Source organism: Dermacentor andersoni, chromosome 3 (assembly GCF_023375885.2).
Source record: "Dermacentor andersoni chromosome 3, qqDerAnde1_hic_scaffold, whole genome shotgun sequence".
NCBI lineage: Eukaryota > Metazoa > Arthropoda > Arachnida > Ixodida > Ixodidae > Dermacentor > Dermacentor andersoni.
Window position 1 is genome coordinate 22,730,419 of NC_092816.1, and position 21,651 is coordinate 22,752,069.

Sequence of the window (21,651 nt, forward strand, 5' to 3'; positions counted from 1 at the left end):
AGCGATGACTCGACCACAAGAGATATACGATTTGCTGCACCAGCATGTCAATGAGATCCCTCTGCAATCATCGCACGGGCTTCGCTTCGTGAGCATCTTATGCTCAATTACCTCCAAAATTTGTACCACTTGTGCTCTCGCAGTCCAGTTACCATAATCAGCAGGTTGAGAACCACTGCAGGTACAGCATAGTTCCTCATAATCTTAGTTTTCTCCGCTGGTACGATTTTCGACTCCGCCGCGCAGATAGCGCAAAAATCAAACAGGTGCCACCCCTACCTATATGATAAACGTTACGCCATGGCAACGCCATGCTTTTCCATCTCATCCAGCAGGCCCCTTGATCGAAGCTCTCCCAAAAAGTGGTCGACAGAAAACGCTTCGGAGGGGCTTTAGTACAACTTTCTTTTCTTCCCAGCGTCGCACTTGGCATAGTCGATCAAGTGATCCGGCAACAACGGAAAACAAATATGGCTGCGCCCACATCTTGCAAGTTGAAGCAGTCGAAAATGAGTCGAAACGTCGAAACCACGGTGATCTAAACCGTCAAAGCGGGAATTGTTAATGGAGTTATCGGAACAGTGTTGAAGCTCCCAGAACTGCCAGAAAAATGAAACTTCTGTCGCCTAGCACGTATAATTCACGACATGCATGGAGCATTAAAAAAATTTTCTGTTAAGACATGGCTGTCCGGTTTCAAGATGTGCATGAACGGCTACTGATGGGATGCGCTTGCGAAATAAAGCAAGAGCTGAATTCATTGGTCAACCATGAATTTGTCGACTTACTAGGTAGGAATCATGAACTCATGCATGTCAATATCCAGAATAAAAGCTGTCGTACTTACCTAGGCGCACCTAAATCGTCAACATCTTTACAGGAGGCAAGCTGCTGCAGGAAGAGACTCTACTTGGGTTGACTGTCTTGTATGCGATGTCAGAAGCCTTACGGAAGTCATCGCAAATGAAGGCGATATGCCCGAGCATTCAGGATGCATTGGCCACTCTTGTGCTAAAAGAAATCGGGGGAAACTTGGTAAGGCCTCTCGCGGTGTTTCTTTGAGGGAGGGTTATTTGCGCTGGCAAACAGCCGCGTATTTATGCTTTTCCTATTTTGTTAAATTACGTTTCCTTCTGCAAAGAAATTGACACAACAATTGCTAGAGAAACAAAGTTAAAAGCGAATATGACCCTACTTGGAACTTTCAGAAGAATTTATTGGAGGGAGTTGATGATGTGTGTGCTGTGTGAAAGCGTCAACACACCGCGTGTGTGTGCATGCTTGGAGAATAAACACGCGCAAACACTCGTTCACTCACTTCATTTCTTTTTAAGTATTTTGCCAAAGCACATGACATTATGAATGAATCGAGTATCATCGTTGCTCGCATTCTCTAAAGTTGATCATTGGCAGCCTTCAAAAACACAACGTTAATTGTCTTGTCGCATCTGTGTTGTGCAGTTAAGTCTGCAGCTGCTGTCCCCAGACAAGTTTGTCGCCCACTGTTGCCTGCTCACGCTCGACTCCTTGGCGAGATGCAGCAAGGAACTACAGGAAGCTTTCTTTGACGCACTTGACAAGCGCCTCGACACTCTGGGCACACTTCCAGTTAATGAGAAAACACGATTCTGCCAGCTGATCACATTCCTGTTGACTGCAGACATCAGAAGCAGCCATCCTGAAGAAGTAACCGATACAAGCTGTCCCGCACCGGCAGTGCCTACCATGCAAGCAGCCAGTCTAGATGGTATATCATGTGCATGTTCAATCATAAGTCTCATAAATTTTAATTCTTGAGTCATGCGATTGAAGCAGTGCACACGAGCATGTAGTCTGGGTGCGAAGGCATTGTAAATTTCACATCTGTCGGCATGCAGCCTATGAACACATAAAAAAAATATTAGGCATGAGATATAGGTGCTGTACTTTTTAAAATCTTCCTCAACTCTTTGTCTGTGAGCAGAATGGCCTTAATAGATCGCTAGAAACATCATGTGCAATTCCATGTAAAGTATTGATTAATTACTACCATGGTGCTACCAAGATAGAGAAAAGTAAATGAAAAGCAGTTCTACACAATAATGGTGTACTTGCAGGGACGTCAGTGTAAGTGCCTTGGAGGTGTGATTGGGTGAACAAAAGTAAAGATCTGGGGGTATTTCTGAAAACTTTGCAGTAGGGAGCAGGAAAGGTATCCCCAGCCTTAGAGTTCTCTACATAATTTACTAGAGGGAAATGTAGCACTAGTGTCTACAGGAACATGAAGGTTCAGCCAGCGTGGGAGTGATGCATAGTACATGGATTTGCTAAACTTCATACGTCTGGCTTTAAGCAACTTGGTGACTTTGCAAGTTGATTATTCAACAACGTGTTGCATTAGAAATGCAAGTTAGCAGTAATTATGCAGGTAGGTGTGCAGAGTCGTACTGCTTTTGTGTGCTTAGAAAAACTTTTTGCATCTCAGGGCGACTGTCGGTGTTAGTGCAATTAGCATTAACACCGACATACCGTATTGCCATTGCGCAAGCGCGTTACGTATGAGGCTTGTACTTCGGCCGGGCTGCTCTCTCGCTATTCCCTCTGGACACGCTGCACCATCTAACGGTGCTACCACCACCAGATGGTGCATATATTCAGACAAAATTGCCTGAATATTTATGGCACCTGTTCAATTCCACCCAGCACCGCAGAAATCTTAAAGGATGTTTTTTTGTCCTTGAAGAGTGGCACATACCCAGAGGCTTATTCCCAGTGACCCAAATTGGTGTTAAAGAGGTTCGTTGAAGAGTAGCACATACCCAATGACCAAAGTTGGTATGAAAGAGGTTCATTGAAAAGTGGCACATACCCAAGGTGGCGTGAAGGAGGTTCGTTGAAGAGTGTCACATACTCAGTGACCCAAATTGGCATGAAAGACGTAGATTTCGAAACCACTTCACTCAGCACAGCAGCCTGCTGCTTTACCCAATAGCCTATGCTACCCAGTGACCCAAGTTGGAGTGAAAGACGTTAGATAGGCATCGTCGGATGCACCAAAAACTAGGTGAGGTTTCCAAAAAATGACAATTGCATTAAGATATTGCTTGAAAATTTAGGCTGCTAAAGGCGGATAAACTGCAACAAAGAAATACCACGACAACATTCAAAGCTATAAAGCATGAAGATTAGACAAACCTGTATGCTACCCATCATTCCCATGGTGGCTGAATAATCACAGCACCAGAGACTGCTTTCGTAATTTTTGCAGGAAGCTTCATGTCCTCAGCGCGATGCTAACTTCTCTCTTTTCTTTTTCTGAATCTGCTACATCAGGAGGGCATTCTTCTATTGCTTTCATGAGTACACTCATTTTGCACTGATTCCACTAATGCACAACTTTCTACTAAAGGTCGGTATTTCAATTTCAGATTTCTCCTTTGGCATCTCGTCTGCTGCTGAGAAGTGCCTGCATAACATGTTGCCATGTCTTCAGAATGAAGCATCACACAACACTTTGTACCCCACACTATGCCTATGGCTCAAACTAGTGCAGTGCCGCCCCAGTATGGAGGTGTTAGGTGGCTTGTTACCTCAGCATTTTGTGCAGTGGTCTGCGGGAGAGGATCCGCTTGTGGCAAGAACCGTTCTGGAAATACTGGACAGGGTAAGGAAGAGCAGCTGCTGTGCCATGCATCCTTTTTTTCATGCTACCCACTACAGTACATGTGACTAGTTCAGAAGTTTATTTGCTGCACTTAAACGTTACCAACTACTTTAAGCAAATGGAAACATACCACAAGCTCTCCAGTATGCATAAACGAGACAGGAGAAAGAAACACTTTATTTATTTAACAAACACTCCTCAAAAATTCTGTTTTTCATAAGCTCAGGATGAGGAGGTGGTTTGATGATGGCAGTTTGATGCGCTGTTGTTGGCTCAGGAGGAAGGACAGACATACAGATAGATGGATGGACATAGCAAACCCAATTTCGGGCCTTCAACTGCTGTTGCAGTAAAATGAGGGTAGGTAGGGAGCTCAGCCAGATTAACACCCACTTGCTACTTTACATGAGGGTATGGAAAAGGTGACAGAAAAGAGTGGAGAGTGAACACTGCACACAGACAAGAAGTAGCATAGGATGCCCACAGGCAGCCACTAAGGCTGGTGTGGAAGCATGTGAATTGCTCCTTGTGCCAGCAGCATATCTTGTCACGGTACCGGAATCTTCATCTCTGAAAACATTCTGGAGTCCAGCTGGAGAAAGAGTATAGAAAAAGAGATGCTGCATGTTGCAATGAGGACAGATGCAGAACAGATGCTTGATAATTTTGTGGTATCCACAGCACTCTGTAACAGCTATTCCTGTATGCATCATACTGCATGATATCATTACGCAGATGCACAGGTCTGCAGAATAAGGTTTAATAATTTTGCATTTTTTTAACCTTCAGTGTCGCTTATCGTGGTACAATGCAAAGAAATCTTTTGGAATGGAGTGAATCACTTTGGTGATTTTACGTCAATTGATTTTCAGAGTCTACAGCCTGCCATTGAAGAAGCAAACTTTTCCAAAGTTCCACCGTGGGTGCCTCTTATTGGACAGCAAGTGATAGAGGCTGTGCATAGAGGCTGGCTTGACCAGCTACACTGTCGAACTGGATATTGCGGTTTTGCGGGAACCAACAGGGAGCCTAGTTGCAAGTACTCAGAGTGAGTTTTTCTTCCCTGTGAATTCAAGTTCAGGCAACCGATGCATGCACAGTGGCACTGTGCATAAGAAACAGAAATCAGTCTGTTTGTGAACATGCTCTTCTGCAACCTTTTCGGTCCTTGTCAGGCAAAACCTGGCCTTGTCTCAGGGAGACAACAGGGTGATTCGACTGGCAATGCTTGTCCTCATGAAGTCTTCCACAGCATGTCTTATGCAAGGTGAGTGCGAAAATTTACTATACTCGATGCTGCTTTTACTGCTGATAAACCTATTACAACCGAGACTGAAATTCTTAAATTCGTTTCTGTGTGTGCATTATAGTTTTTTCACTTTTGACTAGTTGTGCAACCGGATGCCATTGCCGGACCAGTCCTTGTGACCATCAGCACCTTGTGTATTTATACACGTTTGATTTGCCATATTCACTGTCTCAGTGCTTCGAGTTGTAAGTTAATTAAGCCTTGCCCTGCAAACTCGAGCTTCCTGGTTAGTTCAGATAGCAGAGTGATTGCACTGGAAAGGCATTAGACCTGGCTTCAATACCCAAAGCAGAACAAATTTTTCTCAAACTGCAAAGCTTACTTTCTGAGAAACCTGTATGGGTTTCATTTGTAGCTCCATTCTGCTGACCGGTGGATCACAACTCTTCCTTTTCTGAACTTTCCTCCACCTTGCAGTTCTCTGCAGAACTGACCTGCCATATCGGTGACCCTTTGTTAAACCTATCGTGGCGGCTCAGTGGCTATGGTGCTGTGCTGCCGAGCATGGGAATGCAGGTTCGATACTTGCTCATGGCTGCTGCATTTCAATGGCGGCACAATGCAGAAAAAGCACCTGCACTTAGATTTAGGTGCACATTTAAAAACCCCGCGAAGTCTGATTAAATCCAGAGGTGTCCCTCATAACACCTGGTGCAGTTTCAGGACATTAAGCCCCATAATTTAGATTTGATAAATTGACTCTCTCTTTAAATGCAGGCGTGCAGGAAGGCCTACCAAAAGCCCTAGAAGCTGGTCTTACTTGGCTTCGGTCAAAAACAGGAGCATTAGCCAGTGTGCCTGACGCAGACCTTCTTGTGCAGTTGTTCCTGGAGCAAGATGATCAGCTCATGGAGTGCCTCCTCAGCGAACTGCTTTTACACTTACACAAGTGAGTAGTCTGTCAAATGGTTACATTGAATGGCTATATTAAGCTGGATTGCGAGTTGTACTGAGCAAATTAGTAAGGACAATGTTCTAGTTGAGAGTTACAAATCCAGTCACTTTTCCTTTCTTTATCTCTATAAAGTAAGCCATTGTGAGTGTATAACTTGCACTAAGTCCTCCAAGGCAAAACTTGTCATATTGTCACCTTCTGAGGATTAATCAAATGACACACCGCACATCTTGCTGTTTTTACCTTTTTTTTTCACTTATAAAAGCAGAAGTGTGTTGTATTACAATATAAACACAAGATTTCACACCATCTGCCAAGATGCAAAAGCAAAATTATTTTTTCAATTCATAAAACATGTCCAAGGAAACAACTATATGAAGCTAGCTGACAATGTCCACTTTCTTGGATATTTATAACTTTGCCTCCGACTGCATACCAGCCACACTATCTGGTTCCGAGCCAATTGGTACATCGTCGTGAAAATCTTTTAGCGGAATCACGAAAAAAGACACACAAGATGTGCCATCTCTTGCATCACAGTACAGCTTACAGTTATCGTGCCTGTTCTAGTACTCTTCAGTAGCCAAGAAGAAACTAGTACTTCTTAATCAGGTTCATCAAAATGTGTCTGCTTTTCAGGCCTTCTATCTGGATGGCAACCACATTGATCGCAGATCCACACAGGATGTTCCTGAAGTTCCTTGGCTCACTAGGAAACGACCATGTCACCTTGATTGACTTTTTGACATCCCAGGAAACCTGTGCGTTGCTTTACTTCGTGCGCTACCTCAAGCTGTTGCTTTCCGACTGGGATAATTTTGTAAAGTGCCACGGTGAGCTGTCTTTTAGCAGTGAAGTTCACGACACATCTGGCCAAGAGGCATCTGCGCAGCTTGATGTCACCATGGCAACTCTCGTCAGGACACGGATGAAGTTGGAGAAAATGACACAGAAACATAACCTTCTGCCCTTCAGTGTAGCTCCTCTGGTCAGGCTGATTGAAAGGTGTGAAGACATCTATGAAGGTGTTTCATAAAACATTTGGGGAGATCTCTGTTTCACTTCACGATCACTGAAACCTGCAGTGGCAAAGAACCGACTTTGCTGGCTAATGGCTGCCAATTCATTTTTGAACACTTGTGCAACTCTTACTTTCTGGGCCATCTGATTGGCAACCACACCTTCTCATAGCTCATATTCACTTTGTCTCGCTGCTCCCCTTTGGCCATCTTCCTCTATTGTTACACAACTTCTCTCTCTATCGTTATATTATCGTTATATTATACTATTGCTCCATTATATGTCAAACAACTTCTATTTTACAGGCATTAGACTTGCAAGCATAAGCTGTGCCATGTAAGTGTACTGCCTACTGTTGCCTTCAAAATATATTGTAACGACGTGGGATCAACGAAGACGCAGAGCAGCACCACCAACAAATACTTTAACAGTTGTCAAAGAAAACCAACAACTTCATCTCCATGCCTAACCCAAAAACCTGCACTACTTGAACCTCGTCCCCACTGGCACATACCCGCAGCAATATAGTCATGCCAAATATAGTTGTGCCAATATGCACATGCACCATCAGAACTGTTGGCATTTTGCACGCTACAAACCCTGCACCAACTACTGAGAGTAACTTGTGCGATAGTTCAGCTTTGTACACCTGATTGCCAGATTTGTATTGTAGCAGTGACATAAGCTTGATCCTGAGTGGCAACAGCAGGCTAACATTTGTTTTAAAGCGAAGCTTTCTTTGCCTCTTCCTTCAGCTTTTCTACTGCTGCTGCTGCTGTTACCTTGCATGCCCTGTCGGGGTGGGGGAGTTGAGAATGCATATTATGTACATGGCCGGGGCGCGGGAGAGGAGTCCGAGACTTCAATGAGAGCTCCCTAGGCATCGCCACAATGCCCTCTGGACGAGTGTCATTATGTGTGAACCCCCGCAAAAGCGTTGCAAAAGCTGCAGCATTTAACTTCGTACTCACACACAACAGCCCAGAGGGGAGATAGAATGGTAGAGTAGAAAGAGGAGACAGAGAATATGCGAAGCCAACGGCATGATGAAACAAGTGAATCACAGCCTTGCCACTCTTCACCCGTGGCAGCTTGCATACATACAGGAGGATTGCAGGAGGAAGGAAAGACGCCGTCAGAAAGCACGTTTCGTCTGTGGTCTCTTTAAGAAATGAAATGCTACTACTAGACATGGCAACAGTTGTGGACAAATGGTAAAAATTTTGAATTGAAAGTACAGTATGGCACGTTTCTGCTATTTCTGAAAAATAAATGTTGTGCAACTTTGTCCATATGAATAATTGACGCAGGACGTGCACATGCAAAGCCACATTAAAGCAACAGTGTCAAGAGGACAATGTGCAAGCGGCCATCCAGCAAATCAACACTTAAGCCATGATGCGATGCGCCGTGTGAGGCAATGACAGTGCTAATTCTCGCAGGCTATAAACAATAGCACACAACAACGCCTCAAGCAAATAGGTCTCGCTCTATGTTCTGTGTACTACGTAAACAAACACAAGTGGTGCACACAAGGTAACATTTAACATCAAATCATGACTGCCGTATGCCATAAACATCACCGCCAAATATCACCAATGAATGCAAACAGAACAAAAAAAACTTTGCTTATACAGTATCGATTCCCACAGTGTGTGGGATCTGCATAATTTTTATTATCCTCTCCATCATGATGCCAGTTCCATGTGACTGCTATGTGAGCAACGTGTGATAGCCAATCCGCTAAACCCTATTCTTGGCTTGCGTCTCCTGAAACCTCTACTCAATTTTAGTGACAAAGACAGCTCTTTACAGTAAAACATTTGTGTTTATTACATGATCACTGAGACAGGTGAGTGTTCGTAATATATTTACATAATTTTATGGACAGAAGCAAATTATTCAGATGTGGTGGCCTATCATCGTCGATAACGGTAACGCTTGAAGTGAAACCACAGCTGAAATATGTTGTTGTGGAATTGGCAGCGAAATCCACGCTTGTATGAGTACTCCCATTCACGATTAACGATCTTGAAGGCTATGTCCTGTAAAAGACAACAACAGGCTGATTTAGGTGGTGCCACAAAACATGGATGTCATGACCTTTATCAAGAGCAAACAGCAAATGTAGTACACACAATGTTGTAACATGAAACAAGAAAAACTCTGTGAAGAAGGATGAACTGTGTATGTGGGCCCCTTGATAGCAAACTGCACCTCCGCCGCGGGTCGGCCCGGTATTGCACTATTTTCGGTATCGGCCTACATATGGGGAATGCTTAAAGCCTGCTTCACCTCCGCTGTGGGTTGGCCCGGTATTGCGCTATCTTCGGAATGGGCACACGTATGGGGAGTGCCTAACACCTCTTTCACCTCTGTTGCAGTTTGGCCCGGCATTGCGCTATCTTCGGGATCGGTGCACGTATGGGGAGTGCTTAATGCCTGCTTCACCTATGCCGCGGGTCGGTATGGCATTGCACTATCTTCGGGATTTTTTTTCTACGCGTGGACACGATAGTGGGGAAACTAGCCCTTAACAGCTTCGCTGTATAAAGAGAAATTATACAGTGAAAAACACTAATGGATTGTGCTGATCAAAAGTAAAACTACAAGTATGTTAGGATTTTCTTGCCATTACCCTCTAGTAATGTTTGCAAATTTGCATAGCTCCCTCTTGTCGTCATGAGAAACTTTGCGCAATGCATCTAATTAGAATAATCGGCACCTATTTTCAGAAACATGACTGAGACATCTGTTCAGTTTGTGTGATTGGTATGTGTTAACTCGGTAAATTCTGCTTCGATCAAAGGTCCAACAGTGTTCCATTATGGAGTTAACAGGACATGGCAGTTGTCTGTACTAGTTCTTAAGGGTGATACGAGGAATAAGTACGCATGCTCATAAAACATTGTGGCAAGCCACAGCTTAAAATAGGATTTGACTTGCCTCATATGGGGGTCCTGCATGGAACCGTAGAATGGAAAAGTCTTTGTTGCCTTCAATGGGAGTCTGAAATTGGCAAAGCAGATGACACAGTTACGTAACCAGCCCACCAAAGTGATAGTCTGTGGCACTGATGACAGGTTGCTAATCTTGTACGGTGTGCACACTCAGTTGTGAAACTGACAGTGCAGTGTGTAGCTCTTTTAGAAACAAAGCTTGTTTTACAGGGACACAAAAAGAGGAATACTGCTGAACTTTGATATAACGAATACAGATATAATTAATTATTGGATATAACAAGGTAAATGTAAATGTTTCTCACTGGCATCAGTGTGTAACAAACATACAGTTGACTCTCGTTACAACGGACCCTCATAATCCGACAAAAAATGTCAGTTTTATCTCAAGTCCGTAATATTTGAAACACCTCACTTCCGAAACCTTGGTCATGATGTGTCACATTATTGCAAAGAGTGAGTGACAAATTTCCAAAGTAAAAAAAAAAAAAAAAAAAAAAAAAAAAAAAAAAAAAAAAAAAAACTGAAAGAAAAAAAGTTGCAGTTTTGCCCAAATGGCGAAGCATAGATTCCGATAGCAAATTAGTAAACAGCTATGCGAAGTAAGAATAATAGTTTTATTGGCTGTATAAAGTAGTAAACATTAGCTTACTAACTAAATTAACAAGCACCGTGTCATGCACGCACAGCTGAACATGAACACATCTTGTTCGATGACTGCGGAAAGTCGCTGTCAAAACATTGGAGTGAGGAAGCGCGGCAGCAACAGCGAGCGAATTGACCACTTTCCCACTTTCCTCTCTCCCTCGCGCACACATTATTGAGTCACGATGGTCGGTTGACCCTCGCAAGTCAATCGCCAGCCCGTGTTGACACTGCAAAATCCGTTTTATATGCCCGATTTTGACAAAAATTACCACTAATTTCGTCCGCTGTAGCCGACAGTCCGTTGTAGCACAGTCCATTAAAAGCAAACTTCATTGGATTAATAAAATAGGTAGAGCAAACTAAGGTTGAAATATGGTCCTTTATATCCGAAAGTCTGTTGTACACGGGTCCGTTGTAATGTGCATAGGCTCTATGCCTACAACGAAGGTATTTTCATGTCAGATGTGACTTCACTATAGTGTGGTTCTACTGTATTAAGGTACACTTCAACAGAAAGTGCAATTGGGCGTGAGATTGAGCAGATTCACTGCCTGGCAGGCACTGGCTGAACCACTAATATTGTGGATTGCACCGCGTTTTGTCTGCTAGGCACTACGTGCTTACATGTGCATGTACAGCGTGAATATCTATAAAACGCCGCTTCTTGTATGGCCGTAGCACAGTCATAAATGCTGGTCTGAACTTTTTTAAGGTGTACAAAAGCATATAGTGTTCGGCTGTCGTCATTGCATTGTAGTAAGATCTGCAAATACCTGTGTCAAGTGTGCGATGTGTTATTGTTGCAACACAATCATATCAACATTATTATCACTTTGTGTTTAATGGACATCACAAAAAGCATGTCTACCTCGTTTTAAACAAATGAAGTGGTAGCAGTGAAATGTGAATACTGCTGCGCTTTAGTCACTTGTCATGATGGGTTGATAAATACGCAATCTTTGTGACACGAAACATTAATGGGGTTGGGGTGGTGTGAACGTCACTCAGCAGTAGAAAAAAGAGCCATAAGCATGCACTCATATCATATTGCATCATACACTTCATATTACGATAACTGCATTATGACAACTGCGATAATTTGAATACTCTTGCTTAGTGTTTACGCGAATAGGCATGTTCCTTTAATATGTGGTTCTGGTGCCACTACAGTGAATTGATTTTGCCCGACTTCTGTACTTTCACTTGCTGCTAGAAAAGGGAAGCTAAATAGGGTATTATATGAACATCATTTGGGACATGGCAGTCTTTAGACGGAGGACATCATAACACTGAATTGAAAGGCAGCTATTATAATTTACATTTGCTCTTCATTGTTGCATTCTTAGCTTGATGCAAGACAGTGGCCATTATTACCTGAAGTAAAACTACCTATTGATTTTAGCTCCTCAAATATTTACAACTTTGCCACATCGCTGCCATGCGCATAACCGTGCAAGGGCGATAAAAATAACTTCATTCAATGTCATTTAAGTGTATGAAGCAACCTGATGATCCTACCAACGTACCGTCACTCACAGTGGCCTAGCTTACCTAATTGGGCTTCATTAACTGTTTGCAATTCACAGCAAATAAAAACAAAGTAAAAGAAAAGGAGATGTAGAGTGTGTATTAACTTACTACTTTACCTTTGTTTTACAGGAACACAGACATTTTGAAACTGGTGCAAAATTCGCAGAGAATGCGGAATTAATTAACTGGCGCTAAAGTATTACCAGAGTAGGCGGAACACAAGTAGAGCATAAACAAAAAGCCCAGAGAAAGTGCCGAAGAGTCTGTGGCTGAGTGCCAGTCACCCATTGCATGAAAGCTTGCACTTCTTTGAAGTACGGTAAATAAATATGTGGGCATTTCATGCGCAGCCTTATTTAGTATACACACCAAGTTCTTGGTTTATCCCAGTATGCCAGCCAGAGTTCACATTACAAACTGGCTTGCTATTACACCAAGGAGAGCACTTACCAGAAAGTATTCCGGTGTCTGGTTCTTGTCTATCAAGTCAGGGTAGAAAATCTGTAAAAGAAGGCAGCAAAAGTATCTAGTGAGTAGCAGAAACGCTGACCAATGGGTGGGCGAATACATACTGAACACATAGCAACACTACTGACACGAGCCACAGCACAGACAAGGCACTGACAGTGTTGTACTGTAGAAATTCAGTAATTTGGTATGCAGGGTTTGCAGCAGTTCTTGTGGAAAAGGAAAAAAAAGTTGCAGGTGTTTATTACAATTTTCGAAGGCCCTGGAAAGTTATTTTCAAGGTTTAAACTTTAAAGCAACATTATGTTCAGCAGATTAAATAATATATACATCAAGTAAACAATAAGTTAAGCAAACTTTTTTTGTACACAAATGAAAACAGCAAAGAAGGAATCTTGGCAAGGAAACAACCATGAAACACTACAAAGCTGCTAACCATATTGTACTGGCCTGGCTATTGTATTGCACAAACTTTGCTGCAAGATTAACAAAGCTTAGGAGGCATAGCTGAAAATTTTCAAGAATCGTTAAAAGCCACCTCATAAAATTTAAATGTACTTCTTGGCATTCAAAGGTTACTAAAGCATTTCAAAGACCATTGCGAACCTTGGGAATGATGTAACTTTAAGTGTGAGTTTAAGTGTGATCTAGTTCGTTCGCAGCGCCCTCAGCCTACATTTTGTTATTTTGTGCCTCAGCTATAGGGAGCGCCGCGCCGCTCGGCACACTCAACCGTATTCTAGTACACTCTAAATACAGCTGCCCTGGCCGTTCCAACAGCAGCAACAACAGCCGGACGTGGCCGCGCATGCGCTGTCACTTGCTGGAAGCACCGAAAGGTCCAGTGTTATACAGTAAAACCCACTTATAACGACACCGGTTTTAACAATATATTGGTTATAACAATGAGAAGCTGCTGCATCGTCAACTCTTGTATGTTTACCATGGTGAAATAACCTGCTTACTACAATGCCTCGATGCCGCATTACAAGTTATAACGATTGAAGTCTTGCTGCTGCATGTCCGAGCCGAAAGGTAGTGAAATAAGACATCCTTGAAAAGAAAAAAGAAAATGAGAAATTCAAGCTGCTGCACGATGGCTTGCTGCTCTAACAGCAGCCGCATGCTCATTTTCCAGCATTCTTCATGTGCCTTTCTCCTGTCGCTTTTCCACCCTTCCTAACACGAATGGGCTGTGCCCATAGCTCTATGCCGCACCACCCTCCAAAACACAAATGAAGCACGCGAACTGCGCTGCTCGCTTGTTGCTTGCTGGCTTCTCATTCGGCGCAGTTCTGCAAACAGCTTAATCACTCGCGTTGGTCTTTGTTGGCTGCGTTGAAATGGTTCCTGGCCACATGGATTCTCAGCCTCATTTGACTCATCGCCGGAACGGAAGATAGCTGATCTGCCTGCTGATCATCGGCAATCGTTGCCAGTGAAAAGAAAGCGCACAGCTATAGATTTGGAAACTAAGTGCTTCTAGCTGATGAGGCGATCGTTGCGATTGTGTTTGCATCGGATAGCGACGGCGACCACGGCAACGATGACGCGGTAGGGCAGGCTGCTTCAACGTTGTCCTCACAAGAGGCCCGGCAGATAGTTCAGTCCCTGCCCTGCGGGGCTTCGTTTTTACGAGGAACCTTCCACTGCACTACGTGGAGCACCTGGATGCCTTGGAGAAGGATGTCGGCAAGCTTTGCTTAAAGCATGCAAGGCTGACGGACATAGGGTTTTCTTATGCAAGCAAGCCAGTGAGAAGTATGTGGCAAGATGCTTGTGATCTCACCTCAACGTTCCTTCTGGGTTTCTCAAGCTGACAGGCTGCCGCGTCAACCTTCTCACATTCTTTAAAAGGCTCCCTTTTGGGGCCACCAAAGTGATGCCTTGGCGGTGCTCGCATATCGCTTGCCACACATGCAGTTGTTATAGCAGTGCCATCCTTTAACGCCGACAGCCTCGGCTTGTTACATGCGATCGGAGTGCCCAGGAAGCAGTTAAATGAGTGAACACAACCAGCTGGATGGAGGAAGGTGGTGGGAAGGGGCACTGCCTCCCCGCCATTATAGTTTTCTCACATCAGCTCTGCCGTCCCTCTATTTTGATTTTTCCATGCAACCCGGTTATAACAATTATTGGTTATAACAATGGAATTTTCGTGGCACTTGAATACTGTTATAGGTGGGTTCGACTGCAAGCACGAAACGTCTGTGTGGGAAGCGCTGCCGAGCGGGGTGTGGCATGCGAGTGGCTGCACTCTTTTTCGGAGAACAAATCCGCCCGCTATTCGTGGCCACTGCTGGAGAACACATGCTGAAGCCATTCTGGTTCAGTGTGGCGCAATCTTGGTCAATTTTCTGGGTTCGGTGCAGTTTGGAGTAAGAATTTGAGATTGTATCAAAATGGCACAATTCGCGCAATAGTCCCACCTCTAGATGGGGCAGCATTCAGGATGATGCAATAAGCAGGCTTCGATTTGAAGCATCCTTTTTGCTTCTGACAGTCCTATTTCAGAAGAAATGAAAGATGAACTTACTGAATGAATGTAAATCTGAATAGTAAATTCTAGGCACCCTACCCAGTGGCGTAGCTAGGTCATCTGGCACCTGGGACCCATAAGTCTTTTGTTCAACCACCCCCCCCCCTCTCTGGTGTAGTCGGAAGGTGAGGATATAGAAAATTTCCGAGGAGTGTGTGTGTGTGTGGGGAGGGATGATATTTCAGTACCAGCGCAGCTGCCTAGGACCCCCCCCCCCACTTGCCACTTCGTTCCCCGTGATCACTAATGTAGCAAGTATACAGGCCGTTTTATTCTCTGCACCAAATAACACAGGGTGCTGCACTGATATCACATCTACTGTCAGACTGTAAGGCTTGGCAGCTAATACAGATAAAGTTTTACGCCACTGTTACTATGCCACTGACCCTATCCCACCATAAGTATCTGATTCTTGCTGAAAAATGGGTGCTTACTTTCATGATCAAATACTTTTGTTACATGTTCCATGTTGTTAGCTTTTGCATTACTTTTCGTTTATCCTGTTGCTTGAAAACAGTGCTGAAAAATTTTCACATATTATGCACATACCCACATCCCTATCTGATACAATCAGAAGACAACATGCAGCCTTACATTGAACTTGTAGCCCTGGACAATTTTCGGAGGTGGGTTGTCCATGTCATAGTGAGTCTGGTTGTACTTGTTCCACTCGAAGCCCTGGCAGGGACAATGTAAGGAGATGCTGACATTAGTGGCACTGCCTCAGAAACATGAAGCAATCATGAAGCTAAAAATTATGCATGCAAGGGCCCTTGGTTCTCCAGAAACTGCTGAACTTTATCAAGCTTTTAGCAAGAACAAAAATTAGGCTGAGAGCACTGTGAGTGATGACTAACTGTCAGCGAGACGGGAATTCTATTAGTCCAGTGGTCACGACAAACTACATATTAGGGTTACATTATGCAGTTTTTGGAGAAGTGTGTGAAACCATAATCCATTTTACCTTTACTTCAACGAGAAGCACGAAAATTTTAGTTGTGATGTTAAAAACAGTTTGGTAATTCACGCCACTTAAGTAATGCAGTCATAAGGGCACCTTTCTGTGTCTTTAGGATTGCGTTTCTTTTCTTTGCTGTTGTACAATTCCATACAGCGGAGCTATTCTGCAAGTGTCCACCGAGTGGATGTGGACATGTCCATTTCGTCTGCTGTTGAAGTGCTGATTGGCTGAAGGTACCCGTTTTCTTCTGATGCTTACCCCAGCCCAGCCAATCAGAACTTCAACAGATGAAATGGACATGTCCACTAGGTAGACACTTACAGAATACCCCCTAGATGTGTGTTAATGATACCATTGCAGGAGCTTCCTTTGCGCTCGTGGTTTGCCTTGAAGCAGTGCAGATAGCAAAATTTTCATGCTTTCGTTTTTATACTAAGTACTACTGTCTTTGCAGTTGCAGATTGTAGATCACAACACAGAGCACACCACCGTGTGCTATTTAGTTTTCACAGATTTTTCATACTGCTTTAAGCTTTGGACATTGTCAAATCTGGTGCAGTCAACAGCAACACGATTTTTCGATGTAGTTACAGAAACGCTATGAGGCATGTAAAATGCCTGGTTGAGACACATGTCGGATTTTTGCATGAATGCTTCTAGGTTACCCTATACATTGCCTTGTGCATGGGCTGTGTGATGCCTGCAATGTGCTGCTATGCAGCAGATGATGGCGAGGTGTCACACTTCACAAGGCCTCTTACACAGGCTGAGTGACAAAGGTAGCAGTATACACACCGTGTGAACACGGTTGAAGTAACGAGGCTTGCGTGGCCGGTACTTGTCCGACCAGAGGTACGTCTTGTCCTGGAGGGGCGATTCCACGCTGAATGAAGCCTCATCTGCATTCATGCCTCGCCGGGCCTCTTGCTCAAACGCTTGCTCGGCCTCCGTCCCACCCAAATTCTGCACAGACAAAAGGAGTTTTGGCGTCACAGTGTGGTCCTGCCATTCGCAACAGACATGTAAGCTCAGCACATAATTCTCCAGGCCGCACGCACACACAAACACACACACACACGTGTATGCATGCGCACATGTGGAAATTTTGAAATGTAAGGGAACTGCAAGGTTGTATCTCACAAAATGAATGGAAAGATGATGAGCTGCTTCCACTGAAAGCTTAAATGGTGTAAAGCTAATTTACACTAACACAACACACACACACACGTTACATTGCAGTACAAGCTCGTTAATTTGAATTCTGCGGCGATGCTACAAAAGTTCGAATTGTACAAAATTCTAAATAATTAAAGCCAGAAAGAAAATTGCTCCGTTAAGGTGCGTATATAGGCGCCGTGCACGCCGACGGCCGCGCCACTGGTGGCGGCCTTGCGCAGAACACGCGGGAGAGGAGCCTAGCGCGCGCCGTAGTTTGTTGTGTCGTTGATCGTGCTTCTCTGTCTTATTCCCATTTTCAGAGCAAGATAGGCAACACCATTCGCACGTGTGGAGTGGCCAAAGCTTCAGGGAATGTCGCAGAAGGATTGTTGCAGGGTGGGGGGCGCAAATACCGGTCAAAACGTGCCGGCGATACGGTTCTAATCATTCCCGGCAAAGCTTCATCAGCGGGAGCAACGGTAGGAAAAATGGATCGTCGCTTCAAAAGGAAATTTCTTGTTCTCATCCTTTCCTTTGTTTCGTCGGTGTCTTTTTTCACTCGATCATAGTTAGACGCGTGAGCAACGAAGTTTGTCTGCAGTGCAGCATGAGGTTTAAAGGCATTTCGCTAAAGTTCGGAATGCTGTTGGCCGCTTATATTGTTTTCCGCTTCTTTACCGCGTTGCGCTAGCTAGGCAGCACGACTGCACGAGCGCATTGCGTTGTATGTTAAAGCTACTGAAGTTTGCAAGAACTGAAATTGGTTTCATGTGGCGCGGTAAATCCTCGCACCAGCTGTCGCGCACTTCATGTTTTTACATCTATATTATGCGTGGCTTCGCACATGTTTAACTGTTGCTAGTTGCTCCATGCATAACTCTTGTCGATTCTTTTGAGCTGCGAAGTTTTCACCCTGCCTTGTTTGTAAAGGGTATGAATCACGCTGTGTCTTATTGGAATGATACCAATGAAGTGCCTCTTAACAGCTTTATTCTTTTCGCCCGAGGGCATCTTAGATATTGCTTGCGTTTTTGGAAATGTGTTTAGAAAATAGGTAGTCGAGGGCGAGAATTGCTAATAGCTGCTGCATATGGTATTTTTGTTCCATTTCTTGCTGAAACGTTCGCGTCCCGTTTGGGAAGTCATCACACCTCGATGCTGCCTGAGCAAACTTAACACGCCGAGTGAGTTGTTTGTTTCACAACGTAGTCCCTTCTTGCATGTGAGTTTTGTACTCAACTGAATTCTTTCTTATACTTACGCTACTAAACCGGGCCTTGCCGCCAGCGCTCATCTACTTTGACTGGCGCTGCTCTGCCTTTAAATATATCATGTGGCACCTCTCTCTAGTAAAGTAAAAAAGTACTGAAAAGCTAGTCAGTCTTTAGCTTTGTACGTTTCCAAGCAGCTCCCTTGGGGAATTTAAAATTGCACAAACTGCAGCGGGAACGGTAGTTCATCGGCGTATGCAGCAGAATTGCATCGGCGGCACAGCACTAACATGCGCTTTTATTAACCCGTGTGTTTGGTGACTTCGTTGGCTAGTGTACGCGTTTCCATCAATAAATTGGCAATTACTCTTCTTGAGGCGACTTCGACTGCAGTTATTCGGCGATGTCACATATATTCATCGGCAAAAAAATCACAACGGCATATGCAGAGATTGCACCGTGCGGATTTGTTTGATATAAGTCTGCACTATCGACGGGTGCTTATTATTCAGGTACAGAAGCAGCATTGCGATAAGGGTAGAATAAAAAAAAACATCGAGAGATCGCATCACTGAACAAAATTTATCGGCTAGTCAACATGAGCTCCACGTCATGTAAATGGGGTTCATGGCATTTGTCTACGGGACACACCTTGCACGTATGGGGACCATATTGACCCAAACACCGGTAACATCGTGTTCATACTCGCTCGCACAGAGGTCAGCATTTTCCCTACAGCTGTCACCGCAGAAGCAGCCTGGCACCCGAACAAACGAGAAATCGCAGCCGTGAACTTCAGCCATCCTTGCTACAAAGGGCTGTCGTCTGCTACTGCTCCCGCGTGTACTGTTGGAAGCGTCCGCTAGGTGGCTTTCAGTGGCGCCTCTATAGGCGGTGCACGAGGCGTATAGTCTGACTCAATGCGAGCACGCGTGCACGTGCAAGCACACTATGTCACGTTGGTGAGAACAACGTCTATAGTTCGAAGCAGTGGCACAGCCAACATAACTGGACGCGGCCAACGTAGTCTGCCGTGCTCGATGTCGAAATGGCTCTTGCTCCATCTGCGCGTTCATCGTGCCGACCCACAATGCATGGCACGGAGAAAAAAAGGTGCCCACGCCGCTTCGTCGACGGTCACAGACAGCCGTTCAAGGTGGCATGTAGGTTGGGGATCGTTCTGTGCATGCTTCAAAGACAGCAGCGCTCACAGGCGCGATGCCCGTGTCTAGAGAGAATGGCATTTCGGCTGGCGCAGCGTAAGCGCGTAGCGTGACTGGCCACAAGTGACCTGCGGCGAAAACATAAGCGTGCCTTTGCGCCGCCGACGGCTGCTGCAGGAACAAGAACTGTGCTCTACAATGCACTCGCAAAACACACCACAACCGGCTGCAACGTTGGTCTCCGTTGTACTTTCGTTGCTGCACCAGCTGCACGCTGCTACAGGTGGCATCCAAACACTTATAGAAGTGACGCTTTCCTTTGAATAATAGCCACAAATCTCAAAGGCCATGCTTTTTTGGTACTGTGAACGTCATGGTCGTTATTTTTTATAAATTACCTGGTGCCGCTTCTTGGCAGAACACCTTGTAGAGAAAGAGCATAGCCTCCAAGATGTAAAATGATAAAATAAAGAAATAGAAAAAAAATTAAAAACACATAGCGCCAAGTCCGCATTTTTATCTTCAAGGTCTTGAGACAGGGAGAGAACCGACCTGCAACAGAGGTGTTGGCCATGGCTGGCCTGGCACAAATGAGTCTCTCTCCAATCGGGCCTAAACAAAGGGCCGCAGATGGAAAGAGCAAAGCTGTGTGTCGCCAGTGTCGCCAACATGCTCCCGCACGCTAGCACTTTCCCCATCCATGATGGTGCGGAGTTCAAATTATCGGTATGGTATGGTATGAAAAACTTTATTCAGGTCCTTCAGGTCACGCTAGATTTCTAGCCCGAAGCAGGCCGCTCTTACGTCGGGACCAAAAGGCTAAGCCTCTTGGCTGCATCACGAGCCCGATGGACTGCACATGTCTGTTTTTCTAGTTCGGGGCTACAGAGAGCAGCGTCCCAACGCTCTTTGGTGTTGTCCTTGTGGCTGCGCAATGCGGAGCGCCGCTAGAACATGTGTTCTAAGTCTGCTACACTAGCGCATCATGGGCAAGTGTATGAAGCCATGGCTTTGGAAAATATTTTGCTTATTAATAGGGGATTGGGATAGGTCCCTGTCTGCAAGAGCCTCAGGGTGAGGGCTTGGCGTCTGTTTAGCTTTATGTGTGGAGGCGGATATGGCCTGTGTGCCAAGTAAAAGTGTTTCGTGAGTTCATTGTATGAGAGAAAATGATCCCAGCAGTACGTAACCTCCAAGCCTGGCTGCCTAGCGCCACGCACTCTGTAAGCCCTCACGCAGCATCGTGAGCCGACTTGTTGAGATTAGTCGGTGGCGGTGCGGATTTCAGTGTGAATTAGCGGGATGCGTTACATGCTGCTTTCAATACACTGTTAGATGGACTACGGCGGCTACTTGAAATTATCCAACATTTCGAATTAACGAGTTGTGAATTAATGAACTTTCACTGCAGTGTTGCAGTGGTTACATGAAATCATGATGGCAGGTCATATAATGTGTAAAGCAGACAACAGGTACTTTATTGCTGGCAACGAGGAGCGGATTCGACTGGTGAGAAGTGTAGAGGACCGTTGGTGGCCTATGATTATCTTGGCTTTCGTCAGGGAGCTACAGCACCAGTTATAGGTACCACTCCTGGAAGCAAACTCTCCAATGCTATACCCCCCCTTGTTTTGTTTTCTACAGACAGCCGGCAAGAGCATCGCCCTTTCTAAATAAAATTACATGAGGAAATTTGAAGGCATAAGGTGAAGTCATCTGATACAAGAGAGGGTAATTGGAGACTGCAGGGAGAGCCCTCTTTAGAATAGAATATCTCAGCAACTTTCGGTTTGCTATTGATTGACACTGTCCTGCTCAACAACATGGGACGAGTTACAACAAATGATTGAGGACCTTAACAGAGAGAGTGTAAGTGGGGTTGAAGATTAATATGCAGAAGACAAGGATAATGATCAATAGCCGGGCAAGGGAACAAGAGTTCAGGATCGCCAGCCAGCCTAGAGAATCTGTGAAGGAGTATGTTTACTTAGGTCAATTACTCACAGGGAACCCTGATCATGAGAAGGAAACTTACAGAAGAAGAAAAATGGGATGGAGTGCATATGGCAGACACTGTCAGCTCCTGACTGGAGGCTTAGCATTATCAGTGAAAAGAAAGGTGTACAATAAGTGCATTTTACTGGTG

General features: G+C 44.6%; 2 protein-coding genes across 2 annotated transcripts in view; one reads left to right on the forward strand and one right to left on the reverse strand.

Moving 5' to 3' along the window:
* Positions 1-444: 444 nt before the first annotated feature.
* On the forward strand, positions 445-8,154 carry lin (protein lines homolog). Its single transcript, XM_050168606.3, has 8 exons — positions 445-791; positions 881-1,035; positions 1,462-1,747; positions 3,408-3,643; positions 4,516-4,691; positions 4,819-4,910; positions 5,670-5,841; positions 6,487-8,154. The coding sequence occupies exons 1-8, from the start codon at positions 683-685 to the stop codon at positions 6,881-6,883; spliced, it is 1,623 nt and encodes a 540-aa protein (XP_050024563.2). The 5' UTR covers positions 445-682; the 3' UTR covers positions 6,884-8,154.
* Positions 8,155-8,675: 521 nt separating this feature from the next.
* cactin (cactin, spliceosome C complex subunit) overlaps positions 8,676-21,651 on the reverse strand; it is a 51,229-nt gene continuing 38,253 nt past the window's right edge. The window contains exons 15-19 of the mRNA XM_050168593.3: positions 16,769-16,936; positions 15,607-15,690; positions 12,456-12,506; positions 9,814-9,876; positions 8,676-8,912 (exon numbers count right to left, since the gene is read on the reverse strand). Of these exons, the coding sequence (XP_050024550.2) occupies positions 8,787-8,912; positions 9,814-9,876; positions 12,456-12,506; positions 15,607-15,690; positions 16,769-16,936 (492 nt within the window). The 3' untranslated portion in view covers positions 8,676-8,786. The remainder of the gene's footprint in view (positions 8,913-9,813; positions 9,877-12,455; positions 12,507-15,606; positions 15,691-16,768; positions 16,937-21,651) is intronic.

Coding starts and splice junctions, on each gene's coding strand:
- lin (XM_050168606.3), top strand. CDS start 683: ATGGCTGTCCGGTTTCAAGATGTGCATGAACGGCTACTGATGGGATGC. Junction 792..880: donor TGAATTTGTCGACTTACTAG/GTAGGAATCATG, acceptor ACATCTTTACAG/GAGGCAAGCTGCTGCAGGAA. Junction 4,911..5,669: donor CACAGCATGTCTTATGCAAG/GTGAGTGCGAAA, acceptor CTTTAAATGCAG/GCGTGCAGGAAGGCCTACCA.